This window comes from Symphalangus syndactylus, chromosome 23 (assembly GCF_028878055.3).
Source record: "Symphalangus syndactylus isolate Jambi chromosome 23, NHGRI_mSymSyn1-v2.1_pri, whole genome shotgun sequence".
Lineage (NCBI taxonomy): Eukaryota > Metazoa > Chordata > Mammalia > Primates > Hylobatidae > Symphalangus > Symphalangus syndactylus.
In genome coordinates, this window is record NC_072445.2 from 30,529,769 (window position 1) to 30,555,088 (window position 25,320).

At 38.2% G+C, this 25,320-nt stretch overlaps 1 protein-coding gene across 1 annotated transcript in view; it reads left to right on the forward strand.

The window, feature by feature from the left end:
* The first annotated feature begins 247 nt into the window (after positions 1-247).
* PRIM2 (DNA primase subunit 2) overlaps positions 248-25,320 on the forward strand; it is a 313,885-nt gene continuing 288,812 nt past the window's right edge. Inside the window, exons 1-5 of the mRNA XM_055262817.2 lie at positions 248-354; positions 1,083-1,245; positions 3,122-3,225; positions 6,862-6,941; positions 8,578-8,698. Of these exons, the coding sequence (XP_055118792.1) occupies positions 1,092-1,245; positions 3,122-3,225; positions 6,862-6,941; positions 8,578-8,698 (459 nt within the window). The 5' untranslated portion in view covers positions 248-354; positions 1,083-1,091. The remainder of the gene's footprint in view (positions 355-1,082; positions 1,246-3,121; positions 3,226-6,861; positions 6,942-8,577; positions 8,699-25,320) is intronic.

The following is a 25,320-nucleotide window of genomic DNA, read 5'->3' on the forward strand; positions in this document are numbered from 1 at the left end:
CGGCATGTGGGAGTTTTCGCCACTAGCATTCAGCACCCCAGTTCCAACCGTTAAAAGCTACCGACTCCACATGCAGGAAATGCATCTTAAAATCTGGAAAACAAATCCCCAAAACACTGACATCCAAACACTTCAAAGCTGCCAGAGCGGATGCAACACCTTGAGCTCCCAGACGCGCTCCACTGAGCATGCCCAGAGCCTCAGGCCCAACCCCCCTCTACCCGCCACGGGGAGGTGGGGCAAGGCTGGCCTTCTGTGCTAGTCGCTTCCGCTTCCGGTTTCGTATGAACTCTCCCGCCACCCGGGAACAGTGGCTGCCAGCGTTTGTGTTTTCCTGAGTTTGAATTCTTGCAGGTAAGGGAAACTCCCGCGAATTTAGGACAGAGAGCAATCCTGTTGTTGAGGCTTGCAAGTTGAGAGAAAGGAGAGATGGATCACTTTGCAGGCAGCAGTAGCAGAAGGACAGACTTGGCGGGTTGGTTGTTTGGGGCAGACACCCAGGTACCAGGGAGGAGTTGGGGGGAGATGGGTTTGCCAGTGGAGTGAGGAGGGGTGTTGGGGATGGAACTTTTTTAAGGCACTTGTGGATGCTCCCGAAAAGGAGTTCCGAAAGACAGTTGTTCTGTTTCCCAGAGTCATAACAGAGGAAGTGAGTAACTGGACCCAGTCCATCAAGTAAGACCCTCATTTGGCCAGAACCTACAGCACTTTCCTCTAAGTTCAGGATTGCAGACCACGTAAAACCTTATGTTAACTCTTGGGATCGTAAAGATCCAAGAGCAGTGACACACAGGCCTATAATGAGCAGGCAACATCACCTGACTTTCATGTTGCTGAAAATTAGGATCACTACCTGCATCTGCTCTAGCGCCTCCCACCCGCATTACAAATTATTACAGGTGTATTGTAGAAAATCTGGAAACGAGAGAAGGACATCACCTAGGAATTGCCACTGCTAACATTTTGTGCATACCCTCAAGTCCATTTTTTTTTCTGTGTTTGTGGAATTATTTTTTCTTTTTTTTTTTTTTTCCCAACTTTATTTTCCATCATTTTACGCTTTTTATGTGCTTCCTTCTAAGGTGACCAAGATGGAGTTTTCTAGAAGAAATTATATGATGCTGAGGTTGGCAGGTGACCAGAGGAATGCTTCCTACCCTCATTGCCTTCAGTTTTACTTGCAGCCACCTTCTGAAAACATATCTTTAATAGAATTTGAAAACTTGGCTATTGATAGAGTTAAATGTAAGTACTATTTAAATTAGAATGTATATATTCTTGAGAAGCTCACTTACCCTTTGTGAGAATGAATGAAGGTAATTCATTTCCTTCATTCAGCAATCCGTTTAACAAATATTTACTGAGGTAATTCATATCCTTCATTCAGCAATCCATTCAACAATATTTGTTGAGGGTTTGGTACTCATTCATTTATTTATTGTACAATGCATATTATTGAGTGCCATTATGTTCTAGGTGGCAGGGATTTTGAGATGAATAATGTTATTTTTTGTTGAAGTTGTATTCTAGTACATGGAGACAGATATCCAAAATAATAGTCATAATTCAGTATTTTAACTGCTCTAGTAGAAGTAAATGGTAGTGCTGTTGAAACAAAGAAGTGGGAGTGACTGACTTAGTCTTATTAAATAAGCTTCTTAGAGAAGTTGAAATGTGATCTGGACATACCGAAGAATGAGTAGAAATTTTCCAGCAGAGAAGAAGTGAAGAGTTTTTCCAAGCTGAGATAATGGCCTATGCAAAGGCTTGGAGCATGAAAGAGAATTTCATATTTGAGCTAACAGTAACAAGTTCAGGAATTCACGGTGGATGGAGAAGTATGGAGGGCGTTTTGTGCCATGCTAATGATATGATATTGGGGTGTAAGAAGGGTGTGGCTATTGTCCTGGGGGCCTACTTAATCCTCAGTGTGTTGCTAGAGAAAAGAATGGGCTAGACATGGATTGAAACAGAAACACTAGCGTTGTCTTCAGAGTTTATGTTGCAGGATATCCTTGTGGGGAAATCAGAAGGAAAGGTGAGATACTGTTAATCATTCTTAGAGGAGCAGGGTAAGCACTGCTAATACAGAGAGGAGGCACTCAGTGCCTGTGTGTTGAATGAAAGAATGAAGACAAGGGAGAAAAGGGTTTTAGAAAGCTTAGCAGTGTCAGATACTTCATAGGGATTAAGATGGTGGTTGAAAAGTGTCCCTTGGGTTTGGCACTTGAGGTGAAATGATAAGGGCCTGAACTATGATAGTGACAATGGCAATGATAGGAAGGGAGAGAGTTAAGGGATACTGAGGAGGTAGCATTGATAGGATTTGGTGACTGGATATGAGGAGTGAGGGAGCAGGTGTGGAGTGGCTGCAGTTCCTGCTTGGATGGTCTGATGCATAGAAACTCTGCTGATGGAGATGGGCATGGCAGGAAGAAGAGTAGGAATGAGGGGAGGATAATTAATTTGGATACCCATACCTGTGGGACATGGGGTTTATGTTCAGGAGACAATTAGAAGTTCTTCATTCTTGACTTCAAAAATGCCTCCAGAGAATAATTGATCTGAGGAAAGATTGATAAGGTGCTTTAGGAACCTTTGAACAGTATGTAGCATCTGTTCAGGATGGTTCATTTGGCTGTTTGGATGGCCCTTCTTCTTCACTGTTGTGCCCTGTCCTCGGCTTCATCAGGAAAGGAAGGGATGCTTTTTTTCTGTTGAATCTATGCTAAGTAAATGACGCCTACTGCCTAACAGGCAGCTCCCATATGAAGGATGCAAACAAGGAGTGCCTAGTTTTTTTTCCCATACTGACATACTTTTCTGTTCCTCAGCAACAGCGGCTCAGTACAGGAATGATTATTCACCATCCATCCCTCTTCCCTGATTGAGAATCCCTGATATTAGATTATGCTGTGGGACATGGATGTTTTCTGCACATAGATGGACATTATCCTCTTATAAGCATGTGTAGTTTATATAATATAGTTACAGGAAATAAACTGGCAATTACTTGTCATGTTCTGTAAACAAGTAATTATGGAATTGCCCTCCATAGATTTTGTCTTGGATTTAGTTTTAAAACATTATCTTGCATTTATACCTTTTTTCTTTTTTTTAGTGTTAAAATCAGTTGAAAATCTTGGAGTGAGCTATGTGAAAGGAACTGAACAATACCAGAGTAAGTTGGAGAGTGAGCTTCGGAAGCTCAAATTTTCCTACAGAGTAAGTAAAAAAGGAAAAAAAAAGTTCCTTCAGTTTCTGTATATTTATGTATTGAGTGTCACTTGTGGGAAAGGTATTATATTAGGCACTGGGCTTTTATAAAGACTAATGTATCATGGCCTCTGCCTGAAGGTTCTTCAGTCTATTAGGGGTGATTGACATGAAGTCAGATGATTATAATATGGCAGGGTTTCTCAACCTCAGGACTAACATCATTTTGGGTCTAATAATTCCTTGTTGCAGGGATTGTCCTGTGCATTGTAGGATGCTCAGTAGCATCTCTGGCTTCTACCCCTACATATTTCCAGACATGCCAAATGTATCCCGTGCAATACAGGATGATGACAGTGTTTATAGATGCATGCTCCAGGAACTCCAAAAACATACATAATTATGCAGCTCAGATTGGGGTGGTTTGGGAAGGCTTTCCAGAAGAGGTAGTAGTGGAGCTGCATGTTGACAGATGTGATTAGATTTTCATTTTGGGAAGACTGCCAACAGCAGATTGACAGGGTCATGTCTGTTAGGAGGGAAACCAGTTAAAAGCCTGGAAATGATGAGAGTCTGAATTAAATGAGAGAAGGGGACCGGTTGAAGAGAGATTAAGAAGGTAGAATCAAAAGGTTTTCATGACTGATTGTAGGGGGAATGGAGAGAGAAGAGTTATAAATGACACCCAGGTTTCTAGTTAGGAAAATTAGTGGATGGTGGTAATATTTTGAGATGTGATATGCAGAAGGAGAAGCAAGTCTTGGAAGATGTAGAGTTTAGTTCTTAACATGAATTTGAGGTGCCTGTGGAGATGTCTAGTGGACAATTGCATAGACAGGTCTGAATATACAGGAAGACATGTGGTGGGAGTAGATTTAGCAGAAGGTCGGAATCATCAGGAGTAGGTAAGAGCACCCTAGGAAAATATTTGAGTGAGAAGAGATGATGATGGAAGTCAAGACATGAGGAATACCAATATTGAAGGTAAAGTGGAATTGGAGGAATTTGGGAAGGAGAATGGAAAGGAGCTTTCTCAGAAGTAGGAGATGAACCAGAATAGTAGTGTCATAGAAGCCAAAGAGGGCTAGAGTTTCAATAATAATGATCATGATATTAATAATGATAATAGGGAATAACAACAGCCGATATTTATATTAATGGTATGTTTACTATGTACCAGACTTTGTTCTAAGTGCATTACATATATTAACCCATGTATGTAATTCATACAGCAGTCTTATGAGGTGGGTATTATTATCATCCCTATTTTACAGATACAGCCTGTTTATTCACAGACTGAATAACTTGCCCAAGCTCATAAGATGGTAAAGGGTGGAGCCAAGATATGAATCTGGGTATTTTGTTTCTGTAGTGGTGCTTTTAACCACAATAGTTTCAGAAGCTTAAGATAGATTATGTAAGATGAATTGTACAGTGTCCATTGGATTTAGCAGCTGGATGGGCCCTTATAGATAGGGGCAGAGACCAGAACAATGACAGTGGTTGGAGAAGGAAGAGAGGTGGATATAGAAGACGTACTCTTTTAAAATGTGTAGCTGAAAAGAGAAGAAAAATAGGGCAGAATATAGAGGTTGTTTTAGGGAAAAGAGAAGATATACAAGCACACACTTGTACATATATGACAGGAGATACTTAAACACATAAGCTGAGCAGAAGATCTAGAATAGAATGGGGAAGAGGGGAGCTTGAAGATGAAACTTTGAGAGAGCATTTGATAAGTCAGGGTCTTTAAGAGGCACAAGCAAATGGGTTGTGGGGTTTAGGTGCAGGAATTAGCTTTTCATATGGTTTGGCTGTGTCCCCACCCAAATCTCATCTTGAATTGTAGTTCCCATAATCCCCATGTGTTGTGGGAGGGACCCGGTGGGAGGTAATTGAATCATGGGGGCAGTTACCCCCATGCTGCTGTTCTAGATAGTGAGTTCTCACAAGATCTGATGGTTTTATAAGGGGCTTTTCCCCATTTTGCTCAGCACTTCTCCTTACTGCCACCATGTGAAGAAGGACGTGTTTGTTTCCCCGTCTGCCATGATTGTAAGTTTCCTGAGGTCCCCCCAGCCCTGGGGAACTGTGAGTCAGTTAAACCTCTTTCCTTTTATGGGTTTACCCAGTCTTGGGTATGTCTTTATTAGCAGCATGAGATTGGACTAATGTAGCTTTACATGCCAGGAAGAGGAGATGCTTTGTAGAGATGAATGGAAGGCAACACAACATGTGTATGTGGAAGCTTGGGACTGAAGGATTCTGCCTAGTAGCCTTTATTTTCTGTAAAGTAGGTGAAGTCATCTGTTCAGAGAGAAGGGAAAGGTGCTATATTAGGGGTCTTGGGACAACTGGTGAAGACTGACGATTTTCTGAGAAGTGAGGAAGGAGATGATTTTGTGTTGAATCTCAACACTGCCGCTTACTCTGGACAAGCTTTGTGACCCTGAACAAGTTACATAACTTCTCTGTGCCTCAGTTTCCTTATCTGTAAAATAAGATTATAGTAGTGCCTCCCTCGTAGGGTTTTTTTTTTTTTTAAAGTATTAAATGTGTTCATGCCTTAAAAATGCTTAGGGCACTGTCTGGTACCTAGTAAGTGCTCAAGGCATGTTTGTTCTTATTATTTTGGATCTGACTATTGGTAAGGATCTAGTTGAGATTATAGGCCATGAAATTATATTTTCCAAATTCCCGTAGTTGTGTTTTTTTCTCCGGAGGTTCTTAGCATTTTGAGAATAGGACTGCAGAGTGTAGTTGTAGATTAAGAATCTAGGTTTTGCCAAATGGTTGAAATTAAAGAAGCTGAGGTTGGTTTAAGAAGTGGTTGAGGTGGTGAGCACCCTGGATATAGGCTGGATAAGAAGAAAATTAAAAGAGAGGGATTGGTGGGAAGAAAGTAGTGCGATCCAAACTCAAGAGGTTTTGTTGAGATTAGTTTACTTCTCGGTTTCATCTGATTGATAGCTTAAGGTAAATGATAATTATCCTGAAAAGCATATTAAGAAATGTTTTGGCAATGAGAACACATGGACACAGGGAGGGGAACACCCTATACCAGGGCCTGTCAGGGGGTTGGGGGGGCAAGGGGAGAGAGAGCATTAGGACAAATACCTAATGCATGTGGGGCTTAAAACCTAGATGATGGGCAGCAAACCACCATGGCACACGTATACCTGTGTAACAAACCTGCACATTCCGCACGTGTATCCCAGAACTTAAAAAGAAAAAAAAAAATGTTTTGGGACTGGGTGTGGTGGCTCATGCCTGTAATTCTAGTGCTTTGAGAGACTAGAGTAGGAGGATTGCTTGAAACCAGGAGTTCATAACCAGCCTGGGCAACATATTGAGACTCCATCTATACAAAAGATAAAATATTAGCGGGGCATGGTGGTTGTCGCTTGTAGTCCCAGCTGCTTGGGAGGTTGAGGCGGGAGGATCACTTGAGCCCAGGAGTTTGAAGTTACAGTAAGCTGTGATTGACCACTACCCTCCAGTCTGGGTGATAGAGCGAGACCCCATCTCTAAAGAAAGAAATGTTTTTGAAACTTAATTTACCATTGGCTTAGGCTGGCTCAGTATTTCCTTATACCTCTTACCATTCTAATGCATTTATTTTATTCATGTGTCATTATTTTTAAGGAAAACTTAGAAGATGAATATGAACCACGAAGAAGAGATCATATTTCTCATTTTATTTTGCGTCTTGCTTATTGCCAGTCGTAAGTATATGTTTATATTCTCACAGTCAAATCTGGTGTCATGGGTTATAAATTGGTGTGTGGTAAGTTGATGTGTTGTGTTGAACATAGGAAAACCCAGAATGACATCAGGAGCCAGTTGATCATGGGGTTGAACACTGTTGCAGTAAATTGTTTGGAACAAATTGTTTACTTAAAAATATTGAAAAAAATTCTATTGCAAAATTTTGCCTGATGAAACACTTTTTAAGTTTGTGAGAGAGACTCTTCATTTGGGATTTTAAATTGGAAAGGATTTTATTGGGAAGAAGGACTTTTGATATTTTTCCTGCAAAAAAATGATAATATTTATAAGAAACAATGAAACCCACACTTGAATTTATACAGGTTTTTGGAATTTGAGCTCTATGGGCCAGTTAAATCTAAGATATTTTTGTTTGGTAGTTGGTTTCTTTTAAGTTAATAGTGCCACCCAGAGGTAGTAAAGTTAGTTGCCTTTTTAAAAATTGTTTTTCCCTCATATATTAATTTTGGTCACATAATTTAGTTATGGCTGTCTTTTTTTAAATTAATAAGCTTATCAAGTGAGACTCTGGAATTGCTTACTATCCCAAGATAATAATTGAGAAATTACTTACCAGTTTTGGTTCGTTTTTCTTCTGTAAAAAAGCATATGTAGTTTGTGAAATTTAATAATAAATATGTTGCTGACAATCTGTGAAAATCTCCTAAAAATGTGAAATCATATTTTGCATCCAGTAGGGTAATTATTTTATTATATAATGGTAATGCCCATTAGTATCTGCCTTATAAATGAACATTTTATTGCTTTTAAATATTGTGGTATATATGTGCATATTAAATTTTGTGAAATTATAAATTGTAAAGCCATAAGCAAAGTTTCCTTTGCAAAGTTAATCTGATAAAAGTTCCCTTAAAAAATCTGGTGTCTTTTATTTGGCATTTATAAAGACACCTCAAGCCAAAGGAGTGCCCCATTTCCCCATTTTCTTTTTTTTTTTCTCTTTTCTCTCTTTTTTTTTTTTTTTTGAGCTAGGTCCTCATGCCATTACCTAGGCTGGAGTACAGTGGTGTGATCTCGGCTCACTGCAGCCGCAACATCCGTGGGCTCAGGTGATCCTCCCACCTCAGCCTCCTGAGGAGCTGGGACTATAGGCACATGCTACCATGCCTGGCTAATTTTTTTGTGGATATGGGGTTTTACCAAGTTGCCCAGGCTGGTCTCAAACTTCTGGGCTCAAGCAATCTGCCTGCCTTGACCTCCCAAGGTGCTGGGATTACGAGCATGAACCACCACGTCCAGCCCCTATTTTCTAACATAAAATGAATATTTTGTAGTTACATTAAATGCATGAAGTATTTTATGTTATTTAAAAATAACGCAGCTAGGCTCGAAGCATTCTTGTATTTAATCTTTTTAATTTTTAACACCCCCTATACCTTGTACCCAACACATCCCTAGAAGATTGTGATATGTGGTATTGATATTCTCCTTACCATGATAGAGGACTTGCATGTTTTTAACTGCTGTCCATTGGCATCTGGCTCATGTTTGAATATTGTTTTATAAACATTTCTTAGATTTCATAATCACTGGATTTTTAGTTTGTACTCATAATTTCTGTCTTCATTTCAGTGAAGAACTCAGACGCTGGTTCATTCAACAAGAAATGGATCTCCTTCGATTTAGATTTAGTATTTTACCCAAGGATAAAATTCAGGATTTCTTAAAGGATAGCCAATTGCAGTTTGAGGCTGTAAGTATATTTTTGTAGTTATTTCTAATTGTTCTCACCATTCATTTTTCCCTTCTGTCTTAAGTGCTGGTACTAATGTGTAGTGTGTTCTCTTTACATTCTCCAAGTACCTGCCTGAAACAGTAGCTAATAGCTTTGGATAACAATATATCCTTCCTTCTCTTTGACAAGAAGAAAAGGGACTCCTTAATAACAAAGTCTCACATTTACTTGCCCTGTTAAATGTGTGCTTTATTAAAGCACAAGAAGGTTTAGTTTATAAAGGTTCATCTTTAACCAAAATTTTTTCGGCCAAAATAAAGCTAATAATGTGTTAAACTAGACAAGTGGTGGTTACTTATTTATATCGTGAAATTTAGAGGAGGTAATACTTTATTTAAAAGTCAGTTGTCAGGTGGGGCGTGGTGTCTCACACGGGGCGTAATGTCATCACATTACGTGGTGCTGTAATCCCAGCACTTTGGGAGTCTGTGGTGGGCGGATCACTTGAGGTCAAAAGTGCGAGACCACCCTGGCCAACATGGTGAAACCCCCACTCTACAAAAAATAGAAAAATTAGCCAGGCATGGTGCTGCACGCCTATAATTCCAGCTAGTCAGGAGGCTAAGGCGTGAAAATTGCTTGAACCCGGGAGGTGGAGGTTGCGATGAGCTGAGATCATGCTGCTGCACTCCAGTCTGGGCGAAAGAGCAAGACTCCGTCTCAAAAAAAAAAAAAAAAAACCATAAATCAAAAATGTCAGTAAGATCTCTCTGAATACTTTTAAAAAATAATTTTGCAGACAGATCTGAATGATTTACATATTGTAATTATATAAAAAAGAAGAGCTCTTTGGGACTCATTTAACAGGGATAAGTATTGGAAATAGAATTTATGTCCTTTTTTTTTTTTTTTGAGATGGAGCCTCACTCTGTCATCTAGGCTGGAATGCAGTGGCGTAATCTCGGCTCACTGCAACCTCCACCTCCCGGATTCAAGTGATTCTCCTGCCTCAGCCTCCTGAGTAGCTGGGACTACAGACAGGTGTGTGCCACCATGCCTGGCTAATTTTTGTATTTTTGGAGACGTAGTTTTGCCATGTTGGCCAGGCTGGTCTCGAACCCCCTGACCTCAGGTGATACGCCCGCCTCAGCCTCCCAAAGTGCTGGGATTACAGGTGTGAGCCACCGTGCCTGGCCTAGAATTTACGTCTTTTAGGTAGATACATGCCACAATGGGAATGTGGAAAAATTATGTTTTGGAAGTTTTAGAGCAGTCAGATGGTAGTAGGACTGGCTGAGACTCTGTTTTGCTTGAAGCCAAATAAAATAAAAAAGTAGAAGTTGCAATAGGTGAAATACATTGTCCTGTCTGACAAGTAGAAGACATATCCACTGTAGAAAGGAACACTATGGAGTATATGAGTTAGGGAAAAGAGGCCGTGAAGGGAAGGGAACAAACATTTTGTAGACGTTTAGTGTCACGTATATGCTAGGGAGGCAGTTTCTATAGTTTCATTTACTTCATGAGGTTTTTAAGTCACATCTACCTTTGCATAGAAAGATGTCATGCATGGTACCATCTGAACCAAACCCATTGCATCTTCCACTTTGCTTTTAACTTTGATCCTTGGTGAAGTCCATTATTGCAATTATCAATTACAGTTAATTTATCCATTCCTACTAGAAATATTTTATTTTTTGCTTTTGTTGAAATTACTGATTTTTAGTAGGTCGTAGAGAGAAGTGTCCTTGAGAAGGTCTATTATTTACTCTAGAGCAGCCATCTCCAACCTTTTTGGCACCAGGGACTGGTTTCATGAAAGACAATTTTTCCACGGACTGAGGTCGGGGACGGGGAGGGGTGTGGATGGTTTTGGGATGAACAGATCCACCTCAGATCATCAGGCATTAGATTATCATAAGGAGTGCACATCTTAGATCTCTCACATGTGCAGTTCATAATAGGGTTCGCACTCCTATAAGAATCTAATGCCTCCACTAATCTGACAGGAAGTGGAGTTCAGGTGGTAATGCTCGCTCACTGCTCACCTCCTGTGCAGCCTGGTTCCTATGGGCCACGTGCTGGTGCTGGTATTGTGGCCTGAGAGTTGGAGACCCCAGTTGTAGAGTGTCTCAACATATTGTCACATATACTTTTTTAAATAATAGATTTATTGAGCTAGAATTCACAAATCTTGACATGCACCCTTTTACAATGTATAATTCATTGGTTTTTAGTGTAATTACAGATTGTACAATCAACACCACTATGTAATTTTAGAACATTCTCACCTAAAAATGAAACCTCATACCCATTTATGGTCATTCTCTATTCTTCCTCTCCCAACCCCTGGCAACCACTAACCTGCTTTCTGTCTCTGGATTTGTCCGTTCTGAACATTTCATATAAATGGAGTCATACAATATGTGGTCCCTTGTGGTTGACTTCTTTTACTTAGCATAATATTTTCAAGTTTCATCTATGCTGTAGAATGTATCAGTACTTAATTTTTTAATTGCCAAATAATGTTTTACCTGTTCAGCATTTGAGGGACATTTGGATGGTTTCCACATTTTGGCTATTATGAATAATGCAACAGTGAATATTTGTGTCCAGGTTTTTGTGCGAATATGTTTTCCTTTCTCTCAGCTGTATTACCTAGGAGTAGAATTGCTAGGTCATAGGGTGATTCTGTGTTTAAACTTTTGAGGAGCTATCAAAAAGTTTTCCAAAGTGGCTGTATCATTATATATCTTACCAGCAGTGGATGAGGGTTCCACTTTCTCCACATCCTCACCGAAAATTGTTACCTTGTAAAAAAATATAGCCATCATAGTGAGTATGAAGTGGTATGTAATTGTGGTTTTTGATTTGCGTTTCTAATAAAGCTGAATATCTTTTCATATGCTTATTGGTCATTTGTATATCATCTGTGAAGAGATGTCTGTTCAAATCCTTTGCCTGTTTTGTAGTTGAATTGTTTGGCTTTTTATTGTTGAGTGTTCTTTACATATTCTGGATACAAGTCCATTATCAGCTATATGATTTACAAATATTTTCCCCCATTCCGAAGGTTGTCTTTTCTTGATGGTATTGTTTGCAACAAAAAGGGTTTTTTGTTTTCAGATGAAGTCTAATTTATCTTTTTTTCTTGTCACTTGTGCTTTTGGTGTTGAGTCTAAGAAGTCTTTGTCTAATGAGAGGTCATAAGGATTTACTCCTACAGTTTTTTCTCTAAGAGTTTTGTAGTTTTAGTTCTTACGTTTATATCTGTGGTTCATTTTGGTTAATTTCTATACATGGTGTGAAGTAAGGGTCCAACTCATTCCTTTGCATGTAGATATCTAGTTGTCCCAGCATTATTTCTTGAAATAACCATTCTTTCCTCATTGAATTGTCTTGGCACACTTGTCAAGTCAGTTGACTGTTGATATCGTTTGATTGTGTCCTCACCCAAATCTCATCTTGAATTATAGTTCCCGTAATCCCCATGTGTCATGGGAAGGACTTGGTGGGAGGTAACTGAATCATAGGGGCAGTCTCCCCCATGCTAGTCTCATGATAATAAATTCTCATGAGATCTGATGGTTTTATAAGGGGCCTCCCCCTTTGCTTGGTTCTCATTCCCTCCCCTGCCACCTTGTGAAGAGGTGCCATCTGCCATGATTGTACATTTCCTGAGGCCTCCCAAGACACGCAGAGGCCTCAGGATTAAACCTCTTTCCTTTATAAATTACCCAGTCTCAGGCAGTTCTTTATAGCAGCATGAGAACAGACTAATACAACTGTAAATGTAAACATTTATTTCAGTACTCTTAATTTTATTCCATTGATCTGTCTGCCTATCCTTATGTCAGTAGTATGTGGTCTTGATTATTGGTTACTGTAGCTTTGTTGTTAAGATTTAAAATTGAGAAGTATGAGTTCTCCAGCTTTGTTCTTTTTTCAAGATTGTTTTGGCTACTCTATGTTCCTTGCATTTTTTAATGAATTTTGGGATCAACTTGTTAATTTCTACCAAGAAGCTTGCTAGGATTCACATTGGGATTACATTGAATCTGTAGATCAGTTTGGGAGGTATTCTTTTGTAATGATATTAAGTCTTCCAATCCATGAACATGGGATGTCTTTCTATTTATTTAGATCTTCTTTAATTTTTTTCAACAATGTCTTGTAACTTTTTGTTACATTTATACCTAAATATTCTTCAATGTTATTGTAAGTGGAGTTTTCTTCATTTTTGGAACGTTCATTGCTAGTATATAAAAATCCAGGTGATTTTTGTATATTGATCTTGTATCCTGCAACCTTGCTGAACTTTTTTTTTTTTTTTTTTTTTGAGATGGAGTCTTGCGCTGTAGCCCAGGCTGGAGTGCAAGCTCTACCTCCTGGATTCATGCCATTCTCCTGCCTCAGCCTCCCTCTGGCAACCACACCCGGCTAATTTTTTGTATTGAACTTGTTTTTTAATTCTAACAGTTTTATAGTGGATTCATTATGAGATTATGTTTTCTACAGAGACATTTCTGACTCCTTTCTAATCAGGATGCTTTTTATTTCTTTATTTTTGCCCAATTGCCCAGCTAGAATCTCCAGTACAGTGTTGAATAAAAGTGGCAATAGCAGTGATCATGATCTCAGGGGAAAGCATTTAGTCTTTCACTGTGTTGCATGGTTTTAGCTGTGAGTATTTTTTATAGATGCCCTTTATCAGATTGAGGAGATTTTCTTCTAATTCTAGTTGAATATTTTCATTAAGAAAGGATGTTATATTTTGTCAATGCTTTTCCTGCACCAATTGAGATGATCATATGGTTTCTGTCCTTTATTAATATGGTGTGTTGGGCTGGGCGTGGTGGCTGACACCTGTAATCCCAGCACTTTGGGAGGCCGAGGTGGGCGGATCACGAGGTCAGGAGTTCGAGACCAATCTGGCCAGCATAGTGAAACCCCATCTCTACTAAAAAAAAAAAAAATACCAAAAAATTAGCCAGACATGGTGGCGTGTGCCTGTAGTCCCAGCTACTCAGGAGGCTGAGGCAGTAGAATCGTTTGAACCCGGGAGGTGGATGTTGCAGTGAGCCAAGATGGGACCAGTGCACTCCAGCTTGGGCAAAAGAGTGAGACTTTTGTCTCAGAAAAAAAAAAAAAAAAAAAAAAATAAGGGTGTGTTACATTAATTGATTTTTGGATGTTACACCAACCTTGCAGTCCTGGAATAAATCCTGCTTGGTCATGTTATATAACCTTTTTAATATGCTGCTTGGTTTGGTTTGCTAGTATTTTGTTTAGGATTTTTGCATCTATATTGATAAGGGATACTGGTCTGTAGGTTTTTTGTGATGTCTATATCTGGTTTTGGTATTAGGATCATATTGGCCTCATAGAAGGAGCTGGGAAATGTTTCCTCCTCTTCCATTTTTTGGAGGAGGTTGTGAAGGATTGGTGTTAATTCTTTTTTAAATGTTTGGTAGAATTTACCAGTGAATTAATCTGGGCCTGGGCTTCTCTTTGTGGGTCATTAAAATTACCAATTCACTCTCTTTACTTATTATGAATCTATTTAAGTTTTATATTACTTTTTGGGTCAGTTTTAGTAATTTGTGTCTTTTTTGGAATTTATCCACTTCATCTAAGTTATCTAATTGATTCATGCAGTTATTCATAGTTTTCTCTTATCCTTTTGATTTCTTTAAGAAAATAAAAGCATTGGTGATGATGTCTTCTCTTTCCTTCCTGATTTTAACAATTAGAGTCTTCTCTTTTTTTGTTCATTTGTCATCTAGGTGGAGATTTGTCAGTGTTACTGGATTTGTTCAAAGAACCAACTTTTGGTTTCATTGATTTTTCTGTGTTATTCTCTAGACTCTATTTCACTAGTTTCTACTACAGTCTTTAATATTTCCTTCCTTCTGCTTGCTTTGGTTTGGTTTGCTCTTTTCTTCTAGTTTCTTAAGGTAGGAGTTTAGGGTATTTATCTGAGATATTTTTTCTTTTTATATGTAGACATTTACAGCTATAAATTTTCCTGTGAGCACTACTTTAGTTGCAAACCATGAATTTTTGTATGATGTGTTTTCTTTTTCATTTATTTCAAAGTATTCTTTTTTCTTTGACACATTGATTAGAAGTGTTCAATTTCCACATTTTTGAATTTCCTGAATTTCTGTTACTGGTTTTAATTTAATTCCATTTTAGTTTGAGAATATATTTTATATGACTGCAATCTTTTAAAATTTATTGAATTTTATTTTATGACCTAGCATGTGGTCTGTTCTAGAGGATGTTCCCTGTGTGCTTGTGAAGAATGTGTATCTGTTGTTCTTAGTTGGAGTGTTCTGTAGATACAGTCTGTAAGATCTGGTTGGTCTATAGTGCTTTTCAAAGCTTCTGTTCCCTTGTTCTTCTTCTGCCTATTTGTTCTATCCATTATTGAAAGTGGGGTACTAAAGTCTTCAACTGTTATTGTTTATTATCTTTAATTCTGTCAGTTTTTGCTTCATTTATTTTGGGGCTCTCTTGTTAGGTGCATATATGTTTATAATTGTTAAATCTTCTTGATGGGTTGACCCTTTTATCATTAAGAAATATTCCTCTCTAGTAACATTTTTTTGTTGTTGTTTTAAGTTATGTTTGTTTGATATTAGCATAGCCATTCCAGATCTTTTATGGTTGTTGTTTACATGATATGTCTTTTTCTATTCTTTTTATTTTCATCCTTTATGTGTGTTTGAATCTAAAGTGTGTTTGTTGCAAATATCATATAGTTGGATCATCTTTTCTTTTTTATTCATTTTGGAAGTCTCTGACTTTTGCATGGATTGTTTTATCCATTTATGTTTAATTACTGATAACTTAGGATTTCCATGTGCCATCTATGTGTTTCCTATGTCTTAAGGTTTTTTTGTTTCTCTATTTCTCCATTACTGCCTTCTTTGTGTTAAATTGGTATTTTCTAGTGTACTATTTTAATTCTTTGCTGTTTATTTTGCTATATTTTTTTGAGTTATTTTCTTTGTGGTTTCCCTTAGAATTACAATTATATTTTATTTTAAAACAATCTAGTTGGGATTAGCATGAAGTTAATTTCAGTAGTGTACACACTTTTGTTCCCATATGCTCTGTTCCCTACCCCCTGCCATTGTGCTAGTATGGTCATACAAATTATTTCTTAATATATCAACAGAGGTAAACTTTTTGTGTTCTAGAATGTATGAAAAATGTATTTATAATACTGTCAAACTTGAGTGTAGTTTGCCTTGGTATACAGGCAAATACCTGTATGTTGGGAATATTTCTTATTGGCATTTTGGAGATACTGCTTGCTGAACCTTTTAGCTTCTAGAATTGCTCTTGAGAAGCCTGATTTCATTCTGACTTCTTATTCTTTGCATGTAACTTTGTGTCCTTTGCCAATCCCACTCTCTTGTGTAGTGAACTTTCATGGCGATGTCTGCACCTTTTTTCACTTTTTTGGGATGGGAACTTGGTGGGCTTTTTTAATCTGAAGATTTGATTCTTCAGTTAGAAAATTTCTTTTTATTATTCCTTTAATAATTTCTTTCTTCTATTTTCTATGTTCTCTTTTTATAACCTCTTGTTAGTTGGAATTTATATTTTCTGGCTTGGTACTCTTATTTTCTTTTCTGTCCTGACATTCAATCTTTGTCTTTTTGTTTTATTTTCTGCTTCCGTCAACTATTTTCTCAATTTTCTATTTATTTTTCCCTCCTGTGTTTAATTTTTTCTTTTAAATTTACTTAAAAATTGAAATATAAAATTGTATGTATTCACTGTAAAATATAATGTTTTGAAGGATACATTGTGGAATGATTACATCTAGCTAATTAACAAATGTATTACATCAACATAGTTATTTTTGTGGTGAGAATACTTAATATCCACTCGCTTAGCATTTTTCATCAATATAGTTTGTTGTCATTAACTGTAGACGTCATGTTGTACAATGGGTCTCTTGAACTTAATACTCTTAACTGTGATTATGCATCCTTTGACAGACATCTCCCTAACCTCTTTTCCTCCTTAACCACCCCAGCTGCTGGTAATCACTATTTTACTCTCTATTTCTATGAGATCAACTTTTTTAGATTCCACATATGAGTGAGATCATGACATATTTGTCTTTCTGTGCCTGGCCTTATTTACTTAATGTAATATCCCTGTTTCATTCATGGTGTTGCAAGTGGCAGGATTTTCATTTTTTTAATGACTGAATATTATTCCGTTATGTATATACATTGCATTAAAAAAATCCATGTATCTATTGATGGACACTTAGGTTGATTCCGTATCTTGGCTATTGTGAATAGTGCTGCAGTAAATATGGGTGTGCAGATGTCTTCAGCATACTGATTTCATTTTACATACCCAGTAATAGATTTTGCTGGAACATACATGGTGGTTCTATTAGGAATTTCCATATTGTTTTTCATTTCTACAAAAAATAAAAAATAGCTGGGTGTAGTGGTGCACACCTGTAATCCAGCTACTTGGGAGGCTGAGGTGGGATGATTACTTGAGCCCAGGTGTTGGAGGCTATAGTGGACTATGATCTGTAGCCCATCCTGGGGCTATAGAACAAGACCCTGTCTCTCAAAGAAATAAGAGGATAATAACGATTTCCACCTCACAGATTTGTGTGAGGTAGTGTGTATAGAGTGCTTAGTACTGTGCATGGCATATATGCTGGGTAGTAATATTACGGAGGATACAGAAGCAGCATATGCCTGTATTGTGAAGAAGTTTGGAGTCAATTAGATTGATATGTTTTTACTGCAATTAAAAAAATGGTTTTGAGTCTTTTTGTTTTAGGAAACAGGAATTTATGGGAGGGGTATGCAGTTTTAACAAGAGTGTTGGTGTTTAAAATTACTCTAGTTGCTTCTAGTCTGTTTGCCATATTTTATTTATTTATAAATTTGTATCCTGTTTCACTTTGCTAATCATTTGAGGTGCATTATAATGGACCTGTACATTAAAGTAAGATGCATAAATATGGATAAACTTGAAAGACTGGCTGAAGGGATGATTAATATCCTTATTTATACATCCCAGCGTGGTGTTACACAGCTTCTAAAGGGAGCAGTAACTTTGCCTTCTTGTGTGACTGTTTCAGTTTTTCTAGTTCAGTGATTCTCAGTGGGGGGATAGGATGGAGAGGTAGTCCTCCTAGGGTGTTTATCAGAATGTGGGTGGAGGTTAGTATAGAGTATAGAAAACATTATGCCTTATGCTTTTGAAATATAAACCATAGAATGTAAAGCGTGATCAAGTATTTGTGGCTGATGGGGATTCATGGAAGATAGAGTAACAAAGTATTGCAGAGGGCTTGACAGAGTAACCATTACCGTGATAGTCTGCAATCACTTCCCAGGCAGAGACCTTTTCCCATCTTTTTCATGGACTCTCCCATGGCATCTGATACTGGTAATTAAGGCACTTGAAATCAGGTGCTGTTGATTAGCTTGTCCCCGGGTCTCTGTAAGCTGTTTCCATTTCATTGTAGGCTTTCCCAAATTTTACCATTTCATTAATAGGAACATGCACACTTTCATCACTTTGGTTAGAATATTTAGTTTGCATTTGAAAACTACTATACCTAGTCAGGTATCAGTGATGCTTTTAGACTCATGACAAAGCAAGGTTTGGGGAAAAGTTACTAGCATTTGTTTCATGAGGTGGTGTCTGATGTGTGACCTGCTGCCTAAGTTGAGGTGGAAGGAAACAGCAGGGAGTGGGCAGCCATGGGGTCATCTTGTTTGTCACAGAAGCTGGATTGTTGGCACACATGCCTTTGAGTTATCCTGGACTTAAAGTGCTTGTGTGCTGTGTTTGTGTGCATTTCTCTGTCTTTTCAGTTTCCTTAATGCTGCAATTGCTTTTATGTTGATGTACTTCTGTAAAATAAATATATTTTTACCTTAGGATGAGATGCAGTGTTATACCTGAGTTGTATTATGCGCCCTTCGATGGAGAAATATGTACATAAAAAGGGATCATTAATTTCTGGTGTTCTATTACTGACTTGGGCAGTGCACTGATACTTTTTTAGTCTATACTGGGTTTCTGGTGGATAGTAGATTCTGAATCCTTATGATGTAGAATAGGAAGCCTTAATATGAAGTGTTCAAAAAGGAAACACTGATATTTTTCTTTCTTTGACCTATATGTAAATAAATTGGATTTTAAATCTGAAATTTCTAAGGCATTTCAATGAGTAAATATTGCTGTCCATGAGGACTATTTTGCATCTCCCATTGCTGAGTTGATTGACTTAACCTTGGTCACATTAAGGGTGAATGGGTAAGGTTAAACAGATTCTATTAGTGTTTCTTCAGTTGGCCAGTTAGGGAAAGGTGAGGCTTTGGCAGCTGTCAGCCTTACAAAGGGTTTCTGTGCTGTTGCAGTCTAGAGTCTGACAGCAGCTTATAATTTACTTGGATGCTTTTTAAAACCTCCTTAAGACAGTCAAGAAATATTTCTTACTGGCTTTGCAATACCAGTGGGTTTAATGGTAAGATGCTTTTCATGAGAGTACTACAGAATGGCAGGGACAGTGAAAATGAGCGTTCTTAAAGATGTGGAAGAATATTCTGTGTGTCACAAATGATGACTCTGCCTCATATTAAAAAGACCGAGTGTTCAGTTGCCATTTATGTTCAGGGAAGTGAGGGCTTTTAGGTGAAGGCAAGTGAAGTTGGTAACCTCGTTGCCTCACTGAAAACAAGTACAGGTAAAACTTTGAATTACTTTTGTTTCTTTAAAAGTAGTTTTTCTTATCCTGAGCCTGACATTTAAAATTTGTTTCTCATCCCTTTTAGTTTAAAGCCTTAATTTCTTTTATCTTAGAAATTATTTCATATTATTCTTGGTTGGTAATTACTTTTCAGTGAGGATGAATTCAAGTTTAATTTGTCACTGGTTATTGAAAATGTCAGTTACGAATTTATTAGCAGCCTTTGGAGGCTTTTCTCCAGTTAACATTGGAACATTGAGTTTACACTGATTTAATAGTTTTAGGTGTATTGAATTTTAAAATACTTTTGGTATTCTGTCTTTATTTCTGAGATACTGTAAGTTGGCCTTAGTCATAGTTTTTTGATCATTTTGGCCCTTACTGTATTGTTGTTATTGTTTATTGGTATAGTTTGGGTTGTCGTAGTTCGTTTCGAATGTGTATTCGTTATCATGGCCTACTCCATTTCTATTATGTAAAATATGAACATCCCATGCATTGATATACATGACTCTCTTTATACCTACCCTCTTGGGTCTCAAGTTATTATAAGCCTATTAACAAGTTGCAAAGCAATTTTTGTGTGATGCCTGCAAAATAGAGTGTGTACCTTTTTATATCTTTTGACACAGAATAAACCACAGCCAATAAGGAGTCTGGTGGAACAGCTGAGACAGGACACACAGATGTAACAGTAGAACAGGCTAGAGAACACATGTGTTTGATAAGCCTGGAAGCTTTTCACAGGGCTTCTGGCAAGCCATTGACTATGACAGGAGTGAAAATGGAGCCTGAAGAAGAGTGAAGTGGGATGGTAAAACACACACTCTCCAACACTCTTAGTGGAAATTACCTAAAAGGAATTAGGAGGAACGGGATTAATAATCAGATGAAGAGTGTTAAAGAAAAAAAATTATTCATGTCATTTGTTAAAGACAGTAAGGAAGACTTTATTCAAAGGGGTACTATAATAGGTTTTTGTAGTAGGGGAGAGAGATAAGCTGAAGTTGGAATATGATAGGCTAGGTGGGGATTTGGGGCAGGGGTCAGGGTAGATGGAAAATTATTAAGAAGTAGTAAAGTGACCTAAGGAATTTTGCTGAAGGCAGACCAGGACCATAAGATATTAAAGATGGTCAGACCAAGGGTGGGGGATTTTCCCTAAACTTACTTAGCAGGATTCTTACTGAAACTGAATTAGCAGGCCTTATCAAGAAGAGGTTTCAGGAGCTTGACAGGAGTTAGGTCAAGGAGAGAGTCTTTGTCAAGGGTCAAACATAACTTCTGAATAGAGAAATAAATTGTTTTATGTTCCAAGGCTGTGAAGTTGGCAAGATTGACAGTCCCAGGCAGGGTACTCTCTGAGTGTTGAGTGAATGTTTAATGTCTAGAGAAAATACTAACTGAATTCAAAAGATTTATCTCAATTTTGTTTCATGAACACTAGACATCTTTAAGATGAGTATAGCAAAATTGAGTACTTATTTTTTTTTCAAGGTTAATATTAATAGGTATATGTTATATATGAAATGAGCTTTTCTACTGAGCTAGATTTGAGGGATTATGCTGCCTTGCAAACTTTTATTTGTTCTGTTTCTAGGGAAGTTTATGATTTAGAAAGAGCACTGTGTATTTCTGTTACAATTGAATACCTTTACGTTTCAAAATGATTTAAATGAAGGCATTAACATAGGGCTTCCTTTTTAAAAGTAAACACTACAAGTATAATACTTTTGTTCTCATAGTGGTTTTTGGCATCAAATAATTATGGAAGCCAACCTGGTATTATTTTATGTATATTTATTGGGCAGTTACAGTAAAATATTGATACATTTTATATTTGGAGAATGGAGAAAAGTTTATTGAGTTTTCTAGTTAGTAGAGGCCTAACCATTTATGCATATAGTTGTAAAAATACACCACAGCAGATGGTGTTAGTGGCAATATTTTAGAGTTCACGGAATTTGGGTTTTTCTAATCAACCTACAAAATTAGATTCTGCTCATGATAATATGGTTTAAGCCTAGAGATGCTATGGCTAAATGTGAAACTTCAAGCTGAATTACCCTTAAAGGCTAAAATTAACATATGTGGAAATTTTCAAAATGACTTGTGAAAGTCATTTCTCTTTTTAAAAGTTTTCATACAGCTTTTGAATATAGGATTCTTTATATTCTTATTGTTGATGGCTTTCCATGCCTATAACTTTTGCCCTTGAAAAAAAAGTATGTCTTTAAATTAGCTGAAGTTTCCCCCACACAGAGCTATGTCCTATTTGTTTTATAATGATATATATCTATTTCAATTTTATTAATTTTTTTTTTGAGGCAGGGTTTCACTCCATTGCCCAGGCTTGAGTGCAGTGACGTGATCTTGGCTCACTGCAACCTTCGTCTCCTGGGTTCAAGGGTTTCTCCTGCCTCAGCCTCCCTAATAGCTGGAATTGCAGGCATGCACCACAAGGCCCGGCTGATTTGTGTATTTTTTGTGTTTTTAGTAGAGACGGGGTTTTGTCATGTTGGCCAGGCTGGTCTCAAACTCCTGGCTTCAAGTGATTCATCCACCTCAGCCTCCCAAAGTTCTGGGTCTACAGGCGTGAGCCACCATGCCTGACCTATATATATATATGTGTGTGTGTGTGTATGTGTGTGTGTGTGTGTGTGTGTATGTATATATGTATACATACATATATATTTATATCCTCAAAGAATGAAATTAATTACACTACATATAATTTCCAGTGTTAAATATTCTCTGTAGTTTAACATTTACATTATGGAATGTGGTTTCCAGAAAGGGGTTCTGATTCAGACACCAAGAGAAGGTTCTTGGATCTTGTGCAAGAAAGAATTCGGAGTGAGTCCATAGAGTAAAGTGAAAGCAAGTTTATTAAGAAAGTAAAGAAACAAAAGAATGGCTACTGCATAGGCAGAGTAGCCCCACGGGCTGCTGGTTGGCTATTTTTAAGGTTATTTCTTGATCATATGCTAAACAAGAGGTGGATTATTCATGAGTTTTCTAGGGAAGGGACAGACAGTTCCCAGAACTCTGGGTTTCACCCCTTTTTAGACTACATAGGGTAATTTTTGGATGTTGCCATGGCATTTGTAAACTGTACTGGTGCTGGTGGGAGTATCTTTTAGCATGCTAATGCATTATAATTAGCATATAGTGAGCAGTAAGGATGACCAGAGGTCACTTTCGTGGCCATCTTGGTTTTGGTGGGTTTTGGCCGGCTTCTTTAACGCATCCTGTTTTATCAGCAGGGTCTTTAGGACCTGTTGTCTTGTCATAGCCAGTCTTGCCGACCCCTTATCTCATCCTGTGCCTGAGAATGCCTAACCTCCTGGGAATGCATCCCATCAAGTGAGAGCCTCATTTGATCCAGCCTCTATTCAAGATGGAGTTGCTCTCGCTCTACTAGAGTCTTCTGGCAGTGTTACTCACGTTTTCTGAAGGTGTTCTGAGAAAAGATACTGAGCTTTTAAATGTATGCTTTTTTTTTTTTTTTTGAGACAGTCTCACTCTGTCGCCCAGGCTGGAGTCCAATGGCATGATCTCAGCTCACTGCAACCTCTGCCTCCTGGGTTCAAGCAATTCTCCTGCCTCAGCCTCCTGAGTAGCTGGGATTACAGGCACCCGCCACCATGCCTGGATAATTTTTGTATTTTTGGTAGAGACGGGGTTTCACTATATTGGCCAGGCTGGTCTTGAACTCCTGACCTTGTGATCTGCCCACCTTGGCCTCCCAAAGTGTTGGGATTACAGGCGTGAGCCACCACGCCCAGCCATGTATTATTTTTAAAAATTCCATAATCTTTATAATCTTTCCCTCTTTCCTCCAAGTTCCCTGAAAAGTTAATTCTTTTTGGCTGAAGTCTTGTGTCATGGTCTAGTTCAGAGTCTAGGTCAGATTGCCTTATCCTAGGTCTTTTGGATGGGAATAAGAACCAGGGATGTGGAGGGCAAATGGAGTTGTAAAGATAATCATTTTGTGTTCTCAATCTTTGAGCGGCTTAATCTGAGTTACAAAGGGAGGAGGAAGTAGTTGCGTAACAAATCCCTTTGGCCCAGGCCCTGTGAATATATCCATTCTGCTACTCCCCACCCCTCTGAAGGCATACAAAGGACAACAGCACAGTTAATACCCCTATTCTGGACTTGTCTCCATTTATTCTCTACCCGCTTCTGTTTGTTTATCTCCATGACTTTCAAATACCTTGTGCTGTACTTCAGCTATTAATACCTGCCTCCTGTCTGGCTCTGGTCAAAGTGTGCTCTCTCCATTCCAGGAGAATCCTTCTGTTATCTTGGAGCTTAATAGCCAAATATATTCCAATTCCATTTAGTTTGTTCAAGGAGTAAGGCTTCTATATGAATATTAGAAAACCCAGAGGACTGTTTCCAGACTTGCATGGGGTCCTTGTTTTCTAAAGGAGGAATATTTATTGATGACTGTGTAAGTAGTGGACTTATTAAGGTGTAGATTTATCTGGTGATATAAGGAGACCGAGGAGAGATTATCACTAATAGCTAACATTTGTAATGTGTTTGTTGAGTGCCAGGCACTTGGGTAAATGCTTTACATGGGTAAAAAAATTTAACTTCTTCTTCTGTGGTAGAGACAGTTTTGCTGTGTCGCCTAGGCTGGAGTGCAGTGGCATGATCACAGCTCACTGCAGCCTTGAACTCTTGGGCTCAAGTGGTCCTCCCACCTCAGCCTCCCAAGTAGCTGGGACTACAGGCGCATGCCACCATGCCTGGCTAATTTTTTCTGTTTCTTTTTTTTCTTTTATAGAAATAAGTTCTTACTGTGTTGCCTAGGCTGGTCTTGAACTTCTGGCCTTAAGTGATCCTTGCACCTTGGCCTCCCATAGTGCTGGAATTACAAGTGTGAGTCACTGTGACCAGCCAGATTTATGTAATTTAATTCTCACAACAGCTCCATGAGGAAACTGAAGCTCAAAGAGGTTAAGTAACTTTCCTTAAAATTAGTCTTCTAAATATTTAGAGATGTATAAGTCACAAAGCATGTTACTAAATATATGAGTAGATTTCTTCACAGCTTAACTATTGAAATGAAGTGGAATAGATGCTGACATTTAAGGTGACAGGGCCCATCAAAAGTGCTATACAAACACAGGTGTGAGTTTAGAGATTTACATTAATGTCAGAAATTAAAGCATTAACTATAATTTTACTGAGATGTTTCATTTTAGCTGACAGTTGTTGGCAGGAATGGAAACCAAATATATTAAATATACCATTGGTAGCTTTCTCGGTATAATATTGCCATCTCTAGGGAAAACATTATATTCACACAACTTAGTCACTGAGGGGTTTGTTTTCTAGCCCGTAGTTTTTCTATGCCCTTTTTGTTTTTCTTCTCTGCTACCTTTTGTTTATCTTTTTTTTTTTTTATTTTTATTTTTTGAGACGGAGTCTTGCTCTGTCGCCCAGGCTGGAGTGCAGTGGCTCAATCTCGGCTCACTGCAAGCTCCGCCTCCTGGGTTCACGCCATTCTCCTGCCTCAGCCTCTCCGAGTAGCTGGGACTACAGGCGCCCGCCACCACGCCCGGCTAATTTTTTTGTATTTTTAGTAGAGACGGGGTTTCACCGTGGTCTCGATCTCCTGACCTCGTGATCCGCCCGCCTCGGCCTCCCCAAGTGCTGGGATTACAAGCGTGAGCCACCGTGCCCGGCCTTGTTTATCTTTTTAAAAACACTTTTCAGATCACATTGTATATTTTAGTTCATGTTCAACAATTAACTCATGTATAATATTCAAAAACCAGTGTAAATCAAAATCCAGGCAGTAGATTAAAAATATATTTTTAAAATTAAATTAAATTTATCAGGCAGTAGATTTTGTACTTGAAGTGGG